General features: G+C 45.5%; 1 protein-coding gene across 2 annotated transcripts in view; it reads right to left on the minus strand.

Moving 5' to 3' along the window:
• Positions 1-668: 668 nt before the first annotated feature.
• The window catches only part of paxip1 (PAX interacting (with transcription-activation domain) protein 1), a 16,593-nt gene continuing 4,285 nt past the window's right edge, over positions 669-12,976 (minus strand). Inside the window, exons 7-23 of one of the 2 annotated variants that reach the window (XM_034888506.1) lie at positions 12,106-12,633; positions 10,831-10,943; positions 9,581-10,424; positions 8,708-8,802; positions 8,422-8,517; positions 7,255-7,392; positions 6,978-7,099; positions 6,258-6,442; positions 6,071-6,114; positions 5,472-5,539; positions 5,252-5,354; positions 4,347-4,515; positions 3,847-3,947; positions 2,896-3,030; positions 2,398-2,473; positions 2,205-2,265; positions 669-976 (exon numbers count right to left, since the gene is read on the minus strand). In XM_034888506.1, the coding sequence (XP_034744397.1) occupies positions 961-976; positions 2,205-2,265; positions 2,398-2,473; positions 2,896-3,030; positions 3,847-3,947; positions 4,347-4,515; positions 5,252-5,354; positions 5,472-5,539; positions 6,071-6,114; positions 6,258-6,442; positions 6,978-7,099; positions 7,255-7,392; positions 8,422-8,517; positions 8,708-8,802; positions 9,581-10,424; positions 10,831-10,943; positions 12,106-12,633 (2,894 nt within the window). In that variant the 3' untranslated portion in view covers positions 669-960. Of the gene's footprint in view, positions 977-1,695; positions 2,266-2,397; positions 2,474-2,895; positions 3,031-3,846; positions 3,948-4,346; positions 4,516-5,251; positions 5,355-5,471; positions 5,540-6,070; positions 6,115-6,257; positions 6,443-6,977; positions 7,100-7,254; positions 7,393-8,421; positions 8,518-8,707; positions 8,803-9,580; positions 10,425-10,830; positions 10,944-12,105; positions 12,634-12,976 lie in introns of those variants that run through there. The other variant, XM_034888505.1, reaches the window with a different exon arrangement.

The raw sequence follows: 12,976 nt of genomic DNA on the forward strand, positions 1-12,976 counted from the left end.
AATTTAAGACATTTTAGGACCATATTGAAGGAAATTTTAGAGCTTTATCACAACAACTAAGTCCTAGATTCTGTTTTTGTTATTTTTCAAGCCACGTATCGTTAAACTTGCTCCCCCCATAACTGAAGAATAAAATCGCTTTTCTGCCTGTGGTACAATCTGAAAGAGACTCGCGCCAATAACATGAACGGTGATTGGCAGCAATGCAAGTAGCATGTTGGTCTCATTTGTAGTTCTAAATTCTATCTGGACTAGGGAAAGAATGAACTACAACACCACTGAATAAAAAAAGAAAGAGCATTTGATGCAGCGTAGCATGGGCTTGGGAAAAAACACAATACTTCAGAGAATGTAAGACTTTTGGGGGTAATCTCTAGCTCCCCCATGTAGGAAGAGTCCTCTGCAGCGGGCCGGGTTCGAGTCCGACCTGCGGCCCTTTGCTGAGTGTCATCCCCCAGCTTTCTCCACCTTCCCTGTCTATCCACTGTCACATAAAGGGAAAAATGCCCACCAAAAAACATCTTTCCATTTTTGGATGTTGAAATTTTAGACTTTTAAAGACTGTGCAGGAACCCTGATATCGCGATGTTAAAACGTTGCGATTAAAAATTAAACATTATGGAGACATTAAGACAACACGATAGCATAGCAACAAAAGCCAAAAGCCATTTTTTCACAAACATAATGTACAGTTTTTATTTGAAAAAGCAGCGTGTACCAGCTGAAGCATTCACACTATTTATTTGAACAGGTAAAAGGTTAAAATCCTCCATAATTTAAACATTCATTTCAGAAAAATAACATCCATTTATTTATTTATTCTCAAACAGGTAACAAAAAGCTACAAAATGATTCTATGCACAGAAATTAAAATCTTAGAAAACGTCAGTGGTGCTGGACCCGACGCAGGGGGCTTCCTGATCTGCTGCCCCTCCTCCTCGCGTCCTCGCTGCTTCGCCATCAAGTGAACTTATACGTGTGGCTGTCAAGGAAACTCACCATGACAACTAGAGAGAGACTGATTATTGGTTCGGTTTCTGGCAGTTTGCAGATGATGTGTATCTGCAATTCATTTGCCTGACAACCATTGACTGTAAAATGATTGGACAGAGCGTGTGTGACGTCCCCCGGTGGTGGGCGGAGGTCTGCTACGAGTCGTTGAGTTGTCCGTAATGGACGCGGTCATCGCGGTGGCGGGTGTGACGATAGTAGACGAGAGGGGACGGGGAGGCAGGAGCTGCATCCACTCTATGTTACGTCACACACTTTCACTGGCCATGACATCATAGCCACGCCCTAAAACACCCACGTGTCGCCCCCTGCTGGAATTCAGATAGAATGAAGGTTTACCGGATGCTCTGTCCGTTAATATTAACGGTCTGTGCTGATCACCGATAAAGTTAATGAGTTACAAAGTGTTCTAGTTTGGCTCGGCTGCTGCTCTGTCTGTCCCTCTCCGGTTTCACTCTCCACTGAGTCGGACTCACTGTCCCGCCCACAGCCCTCTCTGACTCTCTGTTACTGGGGATTATGGGGAAAGTTTCTAATTTATTAAATAATTGCTTAAAGCATTTCAACAAAATTTAGTTTGACTTCTAGATTTTCATTTTCACTATAAATGCATACCGGTTCCAGATATCGGTTATCAGTTTCATTAACTGCTAATAATTGGTATCGGCTTTTAAACAGCAGGACCGGTCGACCCCTACTGACTACGTTTACATGCATGGAATATTCCATTTTCTGCCTTTTATTCAGACAAAGACGATCTTCCAACTACGCTGTTCACATGGCTAATGACTGAATATTCCACTAATATTCCCGTTTACATGTAGCCGCGCAAAACAGGATTTTTTACTAAGTTTTGCAAACTGTCGGCTGGTTGGTTTGTTTACAGCAACCATAGCAACGCACAGAGCCGTATACAGCCATCGACAAAGCATGGAGGCACAACGTCACTGCTGCATCGCTTTCTGATTTACTAAATTACAGGTACAAAAAAGTAGTGGTGGTAAAAGAAATATGCGTTAAGTGGTTAACGAGTTTAGTTTGGAGTAAAAAATAGACATGCATGTTGGGTCAGTGGCTACATGATGGCTGTTGGCCACTGACTGTAATCCGTAGGTGAAGCTATACAGCTGTAGCTGCAGATACTGTCCTGTAAGAAGCATTTGGTCCGGAACGGTCATTGCTGTAAAGGATATGAGTCATAGTCGAGTTTCTGGGTGAGAACTCCTGTCAGGATGAACTCCGCGTTGTGGACATCTGGACAACAGAGACATCAGACGTCAGAAACTATTTCTACTATCAACTCTCCTATACAAGGGCTTTCTAAAAGTGTACAACACTCAGCACTTAAACAGGAGGGTGTGTGTGTGTGTGTGTGTGTGTTCTTACCAATGTTTTTCATGAAGTATTCTCTACAGAGGTGGAGGTCATTGTCACAGGAAATTAAGATGATCTCCGGAAGGTTCTGCAACAAAAGAGCAACATCGTTAGAACTTAGTTAAGAAGTAAAGAAAGATAAATAATTATTGATTATTGCTAAATAATCAGAGGTATTTTATTGTCCGCTGGGTTCTTTTTCTATCTTTATTAGCACAAGTGCCTGTTACTGAGTTTGTTTTATTTTGAAACCTGATTTATAAAAATATATCTGTATCATTATTCCTTTACATGACCCGCCATCCCTCGGCTATGAGGAATTGGAAGAAGAAAAAAAAAAGAAAAAAAGAAAAGGTACTTTAGGGGCGTGTAAACCCTTTTAACTGTCATCCCTACTGACCTAATTATGCTGCATTTTGAACCCATTTCCAAGAGGAATCTTGTTTTTCAGGACATAGGGACACACGACAGTGGACAGGGGCATTAAAGAACTGCGAGTATCTGGAGCACCTTGTTCTGTTTGTGCTCCATGATCTTTCTGTACGAGGGCTGCTTGGCCAGCAGCTTTCCTCCGGCACTCTCCAGGATGGGCTTCATGGTGCTGAGGCTGGGGCAGATCCCCGGGGTGACGTAGAAGTACTTTCCCTGCATCACCCATTGCATGAGAGAGACAGACAGACACACAGACAGACAGACACAAAATGAATCAGAACCAATCCAGGTTCCCAGATGTGCGCCCCTGTGGAAGGTGGTAACCAGCGAGAATATCCAATCATTTCTGTGATTAAAGGTCCGACTGGTTCAGGGCTGTCCCAAATGATTACTTTTTAAACGATGAACCTAGCGATTATTTTTTCAATTAGTCGACTAATCTAACCATTCATTTTTCAATTAGCCGTTATTTTCCCATTATTAACAATTTGCACAAAACTAATTTCAACAAGGTTCAAATCTCTATTTATTAAAATTGTTTAACCCTGCACTGTTCAAGTCACATGAATGTGTAGTGCAACCTGAAGCCAGATGGAGGCAATCACTCCAACAACAAAATAAAGTCACTCTCAGGAGGAATACAAACATTTAAAAAAACTACAGTAAACAGCCCAAGTGCAAAAAGAGTAGCCGGGATTTTCTTTTTTTAACAGTAGTCAGTAGAATAATGAATAAGCTCTTCTCCCTTTAATCTTACAGTGAAAAAAGTGCAATTTTAGCAACATATGAACTTAGGTGTATCAAATAAATCCAATTGTTGTTGGCATGAAGAGTAAAATACTCCCACACTAGACGACTGTGTGCGAGCCCTTTTCTCAACGTGTTGTTGCGAGGAATCCATACCCGGGCTGCTGCTGGAGGCAGCCATGTTGTTTTTAGACCTGATGCAAATTATTTGTGTCAACGTTTTTTCGTAATGGGAGACGACGACGAATCGTCCCCGACCTAGTGTGAAGCTCGTTGTCTAACCTTGAAGAGCGGTGCACTGTGGGCTCGCTTTAGTGACTCCTCCAAACTGAAGCCAAACAACACCTCCGCCTCTGCATCCCTCAGGGTGTAGCTCTGCTCATCTGCAAAACACACACACACACACACACACTCCACTTTAACCATTAATTTATGTCTACATGAAGAAAAATGGTGCATGGACACAACTATTACAGATGCACTACAATACATCCGCAAACCCATGGACCTGTGGCATGCAGCAGGTCTTCACAATATTATCTAATAAGCACAATAATCAGTTATTCAGGGTATAAGTAGCAAAATCTCCGCCATATGTGTCGGCTGCCAATAAACACAGATATGGCGCAGTACTTTGCAAGCTGTTTAACCCTCTTTTTGGCCATCCCAAGTACTTGCAGCCCTCTTACTACCGACCTGTGTGTGTATCCTAGGCTACCAACTATGAAGGTGACGTCAGACCCTGCCTCACCACTCCCATGCACACACCCACACCCACCTACCCACAAACTTCTGGCTCCTCCAGCTCTCGTCCAGCCACTCTGGGCTGACGATGTGTTTGACCACGGACATGGCGGTGAGGAACTTGACGGTGCGAGTCACTTTACTAGCCAGCAGGTGAGTGACTTTCGGACCGCTGTCGGCTACTTCGCCACCTAAAGCATGTAACCTCTGCAGGGGGGGAGATGAGGACGGAAAGCTTTAAAACACGGAGAACATTCAGCAGCAGGGGACAACGGAGAAGCTAATGCTAGGAAGAAACACATTATGTTTACTTATGTGTAGAAACACTAAGCTAGTGACATGATGCTTGATGGCCACTGCTTTTCCTTTAAATGTGCCTAAAGGCGCTGACACATCAACCTAATTATCGGCCTAAAGTTGGCGTCGCTTCGGTGTGTCCCGAAGGACTTTTCGGACCAACTCAGACTGACTGACTGCCTTTTCTGCAGAAGGTCGGCCGTTAGGTCAGAGCCTTTAAGTGTGCCATTAAAGTCCCTGGGAAGGTGCATTCTGATTCGTACGCCCCAAAACTGTGAAACTCACTGCCTTAGGAAATTAGAATGACAAGCCCTCTGTATTTTTAAAAGTTAATTTAAGACTTGCCTTTTTAATCTGGCTTTTTATTTGGACTGTTGCTATTGCAGTGTGTTAAGTGTTAATTGTTATTTTTATTTTATAATTTTGTAACCCTGGTGTTCATTTTATTCCGATGGTTTTAATCAGAATCCTTACATCTGTGTTTTAAATTTGTGATTTTGTTCTAGGAAGCACTTTGGGCTGCATGCTTGCATGAAAGGTGCAATATAAAGAAATGTTAAATGTTAAAAAGGTGGCGACCTAAGTGAGGGTAACATCAGCATCCTGTCTGCTTGGTGGTCTGAGTGAGTGCCCGGGCTGACTTTACCTTTGTGTACTGCTGGACTTGTGCAGGCTCAAAGCCTGTGAACATGACTCGGGGAGTGGACTCTGGAGGAAGCTTCTTATTGGGGGACTGGATCTCCTCGAGTCTACACACATAAAATTGTACTTTTACCCAAAATATCACAGAACACAATCTGGACAGTTGATGTTTGGTCCACCATTCCCAGGGACAGACGTCCTGAACCCAGAGCTGATGTACTGACCTGGCCTTCTTGTTTGCCGGCTGGTTGGTGGAGTCGGTTATCTTCTGCTTCTGGAGCAGCTGGAGACTCTATACACCGCACAATCATAACAGAGACACAATCAGATGAGCCAACACAGCACAAGTAATCCATCCTATGCTGCCTGTTTGGTCTCTTCCATTGCCAGACCCCCCTCCACAGCGCTGCGAAGGGGGGTCTGCCTAGTCCACACAGCATTCCGGGATGGGAGAAAAGCGTGCTCGGGTTTATCGGCATTTCCTTAAACTGGTGCTGTCAAACGATTAAATAACTGAATCACGATTAATCAGATTAATGTCATAGTTAACTGGCAATTGATCGCACATTTTTATTGGGTCATTTATATATATATAAATAAATTCTGTTACAAAAAGGAAACTAGTGTAAACTGTACAAAAATAAAAAGCATCCATACAAATAGACTTGCACTGAATATATGAATGAATATGAATAAATGCTGAATGAAGCACTCAAAGGGAACTGGTCTCTGAGAGCTGGTTGCTAAACTAAACCAAAACAAGTTTGTTTTTTTATTGTTGCACCCAACAGGAGACATGAAGCAGCGCCTTCAACAAACTTACCGCCAAAGCTTCGGAAGATACTTTGATCGGTGTTCTCCAAGCAGCTAGAGAAAAAAACAGAAGCCAGATTGCTTTCAGCTTACATTTGGCAATTACAGTTGCCATACAGTTGCATGCGTAACATGCAATAAACCAATCAGTGTCATCTCCCATTCCTTTTAAAATGCAAATGTTCAACTGTACATACCCAGCAGGTTCTGGACCAGCTGAGGGTTAGGCACCAGTGGTTCAGGGTGTGTGTAGATGGAGTATCGGCTGTGCTGAATCTGTCTCAGTGCTTCAAAGTTGCCCAGCAGTATATCACACAGCCACTGGGCGTTCACACACGGGATCTTCCACTCCTTGGCCTTCTCGTATTTAAGCCCACTGGGTCTGAAGAGAGATCAGCAGGACAACCATGTCACTACCAACACTGTACCTGGCAGCGGAGGCCAGTGCGGCAGGGTGGCAGAAAACACTATGACCTGATGGGGCAAATTATATATTTGATACACAACTCATCCTTTATCACTTTATCAAGGATTCGACAGAGGGCCTCACTGAACACAACTGTTTAACACAGCACTGCATGGAGCAGGCATGTGCCGGTTTGACCGTATGATAACCTTCAGCAAAAATATTGCAGTTTCACTATACTGCAAATACAGCTGTAGCAAATGAAAACTATTTTTTTTTCTCCACTTAACACAATGTTTTTTAAACACACTGCACACTGGATGGGTGAGGGATTCCTAAGCTGCATTTTCTGTCCTTGAAGACTCAAAAACCGCTCATACTGTATGACGGAAATTTGGACTTCTCCAAACCACGGTATACCTTAAAACTGGCTCATGCCTAGCATGGAGCAGCACATTTAATGACATTAGTAAGACCCAGGTATCTATCATGTGTAACACCAAAATCTTACTCTTTACAGATGAGGACGGTGTTGCTCCGACACAGATACCCGGTGTATCTAGAACCAGCCAGGTAGGCCATCAGCTTCAGGTCGTCCCTGTCAGCATCCACAAACCCCGTCACCGATATAATCTGTTGGCAAAAAGACAGCAAATAAGTTAGACGGACAGAGATAACAGGCGGACGTTAAGATGCTGGTACTTTACCCCCCGTACACCACCAGATATCAGGCTGGTAACAAACACAACATGATAGAAGCAGATATCGGTTCAGGGAGTTGGACCTACGTGCTGGGAGCAGGGTTTGGCTCCTGGAGGGAAGGCGAAGGGCAGATGTAACGTCCGATGAGGAGGAACCATCCTCTTCCTCTTGAGTACAGTGTTGAGCCAGTGGGCTGTTACACAGCGCTTCCCCTCTCGGAGCGCCTGGCAGAGAAGACACCACAAACTTCAGACAGCGGTGACAAAGAGGCCATGTGTTTGGCAAGTTGAATCAAACTTGGTCAAACTCAACTTAACCAAGGCCAAGATGGCTTGACATTCAGACACTCAGTCAATTACATTCTATTTTACTTATAGTGTCAAATCACCACAGGATTTATCTCAGGACACTTTATAGATAGAGTAGGTCTAGACCACACTCTATAATTTACAAAGACCAAACGACTTCCCACGAGCATGCATTTGGTGCGAGTGGCGAGGAAAAAAAACCTCGGACGGACCCAGGCTCTTGGTTGACCAATCATTCCCTTCTCTTGTCAGCATGTTAACTTTGGGACCTCTTCATCTTCTATATTATCCTCATCTCTTATAAAATGTCTGAGGGACAGGTTCCCTCGTCACAAGGCTGTGCCTTTTCCTTTTTTTGCACCCGCTGAATATCACCGACAGGTTTCTGATTGTGGCTGTTCCCTCCTACCCTTGGACACAAACTGTTTGAACCCCCTTCCCTCTGGCAGGTGCTGCGGTCAACCAGGACCAAAATCTCCAATCTCCAAGAACAGCTTGTCCCTGACTGGAGTGGGACTCATCAACAAGGCCCGGGCTGGGACACTGACTTGGTCTTATCCCAGCCCTCACCTGAAGTCTCCAGACCTAACTACTGCAATGCAGCTTTGCAAAGTTATTAGTTTAGCACCTCACACATATCCATCGTTCTGTTAACAATTGCCCATCCCTCGGTCAGATTTCATACGTTACATTCTCTTTGTTTTATACACTGAACAACTCTTTTCATTTTAAATTCTGAAAAAGATTTCTGACTTTTGCAGAATTTCTTTTTCTTTTCTCTTACTAGGTTCATTGTGACAGGCAAATTCCTTGTATGTCAAACTTGGCAATTCATCCCTTTCTGATTCTGACTTCTGTGGGCTTGTGTCAACCACCTCACACTGCATGCTCTTATAGTGCTAGAGTACTTCACAGAGTGTATGTTCTGATAGCACACATCCTTACCTGTAGATACATGTTGCTAACTTGACTCTCACACAGCAGGTGTGTGCAGCGGCTGGTCAAGGTGGGGTCGACAGCACCTCCACACGCCTGGATAACCTGGAGGAGGGGTTAAGTGAACTTAATCCAATTCACAACATACTGTACCTCTTTTTTTACAATCTTTGCAGCTCTTTTTTCATAAAACATGTTGAATATCTACGTCCTATCTACTACTCAAAACATAAGCTATTACGAGTATTCCGGTAATCTTCTTGCTTTTCTTGTGCGGACTGAGTAACTGTCTCACCCTCTTCCATGTGGCCAGGAGTTGTTTGTCAGCCATCTGTTCCGGGTAATCAGCGACAGCAAACACACAGCCCAGCAGGAAGCCATCCGCTGGGACTGAGGGTTAGAAAAGAACAGGGTTAATACGCATTTCAACACTTTTCCAAGACTTTTCCGAGACATTTTGGCAAATTTCCATGACTATGTATTCCTTAAAATCTCAGTAGAGATTATACGATAAGAATAAAAATCTGTGTTAACGTTTACCCTCAGAGGTTTAACAATAAAATGAATGACAATTTATGTGGTTCATAGGGGAATTCGTAATATTGCAAAAAAACATCTTTTTTCTCAACTTTCTCTGTCTCCCTCATATGTCATTGCAACATACATACAAAAAAACATCACAAGTTTAATTTTTTACCTAAAATGCCACAACATCAGGCGTTTTGGGCCGCGACAATGTGAGTGTGTGTGTGTGTGTGTGTGTGTGTGTGTGTGTGTGTGTGTGTATGTGTGTGTGTGGGGAGTGTGTGGTGTGTGGTAGAGCAAGTGAGACAGTAACGGCGATTAGCATCAGAGCAAGTGCAGACTCTAGAGTCACAACAAAGTGTCTCCCCTCCTCTGAACTGCAGAGGGGAATCTGTAGCAGGAGAAGTTCACCCTCTCCTTGATTTCATGTTGGTTATGGAGAAGGAGAACAAGGTAACGAGTCGGAGAAAATGCACCCTTACCATGCCACGGCTAACGACTTGCGTTGGCTCGATGTGCAATAACATTTTTCAGGAGGTGCACGTGAGGCTACGGTGTCGGGTCCGTGCCTCTACGTACCAACAGCACGTAGCCACGGCAGAAATTTAACAAAGAAGCATGAATCCTGCTTGACTGTACTCACTTTCTTGTGCCGGCTCGTGTCCAAACAGCTGGGAGATGTGCGGAGTCTGCTGGAGTGGAGGCTGTAGTGTCTGCGTCGGCTGCAGGGCCTGCTGGTTCTGATGCTGTAGAGCCTGCTGGGTCTGCTGATTCTGCAGCTGTTGATTCTGCAGCTGCTGCATGTGTTGCTGCTGTTGCAGGAAATGCTGTTGCTGTTGCTGGAGATGCTGTTGGTGTAACTGCTGTTGGTTCTGCTGTTGCTGTAACATCTGCATGCGCTGCTGCTGCTGGAACTGCTGCAGTTGCTGCTGGAGGGCCTGCTGCTGCTGCAGCTGCTGGAGACCGGGCCGCAGTAGCTGCTGGGGCCGGAGCTGCTGGGGCGGCTGCTGTTGCTGAGGGAACGCATGATGCTGCTGCTGCTGTTGCTGCTGCTGCTGCTGCTGCTGCTGCGAGAACATCTGCTGTTGGTGCATTTGCTGCTGCTGTTGTTGTTGTTGCAGAAACTGTTGCTGTTGTTGGGGCAACTGTGGAAACCCCGGTTGCTGTTGGACCTGGGACTGTTGTTGTTGTTGTTGTTGTTGTTGGTGATGTAGCTGCAACATCTGATGCTGTTGCTGCTGTTGGAGGTGCATCATGGGATGCTGCTGCTGTTGCGGCAGCTGTTGGTGTTGTTGCTGGGCCGCCTGGTGAGACTGTTGTTGCTGTTGCAGGAGCAACTGTTGCTGCTGCTCCGCCGTGAGCGTCTGGCCCGTCAGCTTGGACTGGTTGAACAGGAGAGGGTTGGTGCTGTTGGGGTTCTGAGCGTGGCTGTGGTTGGTCTGCTGCTCCAAAGGCTTTGTCTGATTGGCTGTCAGGTTCTGGAGGATCTGCAACCGAGGAGGACAAGAAATGGTGAAGTGACACCGCTGATACGCATTAAATAAGTGTTGCCGTCTTGGTGTCATTGCTAGGCCATATTCATAAATCCGATCTCCGAGATGTTAATCGTGGGACTCTTGCCAACACCTTGTAACACCTCGTTTGTTGTAGTGATGTTAACGATTTACCGTTTAACCGCTAATTGGTTTCGGACAACACAATGCACAACAATGCAAGGGAAATCGTGGGAGTGCGACAAACACAAGTCTGCAGCTGTCAACCTATAAAGTATATATAAAATATTAGTCATTAAATGTGATCCTGTGCTTCCTCACATTAGAACCTGGCTCAGTGACATGAGGTAGGGAAAACTTGCTGTTCTAGTCTAGTGGAGAACCGTTGGGATTTGCTTACATGTGCTACGTTGGCAGGTCGACTGGCTGGCTGCATGTCAGAGTTGTTGGTGATGTTGCGGAGGGTTCTAGCAGCCGGGCTCCAGCCAGGGATGCCCTCTGGAACCGGTACACCTACAAATCAGAAACATGTAAAAGCTTAATTAACAAGAAACTGGGATAGAAACCAGGGGGGGTGGGAATCAACGAGTAAAAATCAAAATACAATACTATCACAAATGGTTGCCCACCGTAACGAGAGAGTGAGAAAGACTTGAAATTTTCTGAAATGTGCGCATCAAGACATTGCAGGTCTTTGACCATGTCAGTGAAACCGGGATGTATTCTGAGATGGTTATCGTACCGTGAAAGTCTCATACCATTCCAACCTCTTATTTCAAAACATGAGTGGTTCAGATGGAGTTAGGGATGTCATGAGAAACAATAATACCGATACCTTCCGGTTCTAAAATTACAAGACGACGACGATGCCTTTTTTTGAAACACTGTAGGCACCGTTAGCGACGATGCCAGCGTTAGCATCATCGATGCTGAGCCTCTTCCGGAAGTGGCCAAAGTCACGTCCCTGTACTTCCAGTACATATCTTTTGGAAAAATATGATCAAGAGTAAATTCTACCCGACCATAAAATAGCATGTTCCCTGTAAACTCATGGCCCTCTTGGCTTCTAATAACTCCCCGATGTTGGCTATGGCCGCTGAACAGGCTACACGTTGCGGCCGTGGCCACTTGCGTGGTCCTATGGTAACGTTAGCCACGATTAGCCAGGACCAGTTGGGATCACTTTACTGGCAGTGTCCCAATTGTTTTTCCGAGTAACCGACTCGGGTACTCTAACATGCCTGTCCCTTGCAGCCGTGAACAAAGCAAGCGTCTTGTCATCGACCAGGGCCCGGCTGGGGCCAGTCCCAGACTGATTGCAGCATTAATGTAGAGCCCAATAGTTTTTTTGATAACCGAATGATGGACGGAGTCGCAAAGCTGAGAATTTGAAAACCATAAGACAGATTCCACAGGGCCCTAAATTTAGTCAGAACTAAAAGCAAACTGGATATTAAAAAATATATCACTACGTCTAAGTTTCCAACCGAGCCACCCCACTGTGATTCAAAAACACGTCTTAAACCACATTAGTAATTCCCACAGACTTAGGCCTGGGGAGGGGCAACTTAGGCCCGGTGGGCCACGGGCCTTGCAATATACTAGGGGGAACCCTGGAATGGATCTAGGTGGAACTGTGCAGCCTTGGAGACAAAGGCGTATGATCTTTCCTGACCTTGCTGCGTGGCGTGACTGATGGCTGCAGCAGCAGAGCGAGCCTCTGCAGGCATGGCACCCACGCTCCCCGGCACGGGAGGCACGGTGGCACACAGGTTAATCAGCCCACTGCCGGTGGACGACGCGGGGTCTTTGTTGCCGGGTGGCCCAGTTCGGCGCCTTGCTGTGCCGGTCGGGACAGGGGCGGTCGGCGTGACCACTTCGGCCGGCGTCCAGTTGAGGTTGGTGCCCTCCTTCTCCGTGGAGGAGTCGTCGTCCGAGTCGTCGAACATGCGCTCGCTGCGGCGCTCGGGTTTGCGGGGAGAGTTCGGATAGATAGAGTTCAGCTTTTTGGGTCCCGGTCGGCGCCGCGGGCTGGACTCCTCGCCAGACGAGCCGCCGCTGGACAGCCGGGATCGCCGGGGGCTGTAGCTTCCGTCGGAATGGGAGTGCTGGTCGTACGACTCGCCTTCACTCTCGTCGCCTTCCTCTGGCTCCACGTACGTGAGCCTGGGGTGATAGAGCACCTCATCTTTTCTGCTTTTGTCTGTAAAAGGTGGAAAAAAGGAATGAGTCCCAATTGTGCATCAACTGATTAGCTGCTCCATTTTTGGTTGGACTTATAGATGTATATATTTTTGTATTTCCTTATATACATATACTAACAGTCAAAAGTTTGGGGTCAATTACAAATTTTCCGTTTCGCTCCATTATAGACAACCATTCATCCAATGATCCAAAGACACATTCTGTTCACTAATCTGATATCATTTTAAAAAACTAAGTGAGAAAACATCTGAGAACATTTTTGCAATTATGTACAGTGGGTACGGAAAGTATTCAGACCCCTTTAAATTTTTCACTCTTTGTTTCATTGCAGCCTTTTTCCA

The sequence above is a fragment of the Etheostoma cragini genome, chromosome 12, assembly GCF_013103735.1.
Source record: "Etheostoma cragini isolate CJK2018 chromosome 12, CSU_Ecrag_1.0, whole genome shotgun sequence".
In the NCBI taxonomy this organism is placed as follows: Eukaryota; Metazoa; Chordata; class Actinopteri; order Perciformes; family Percidae; genus Etheostoma; species Etheostoma cragini.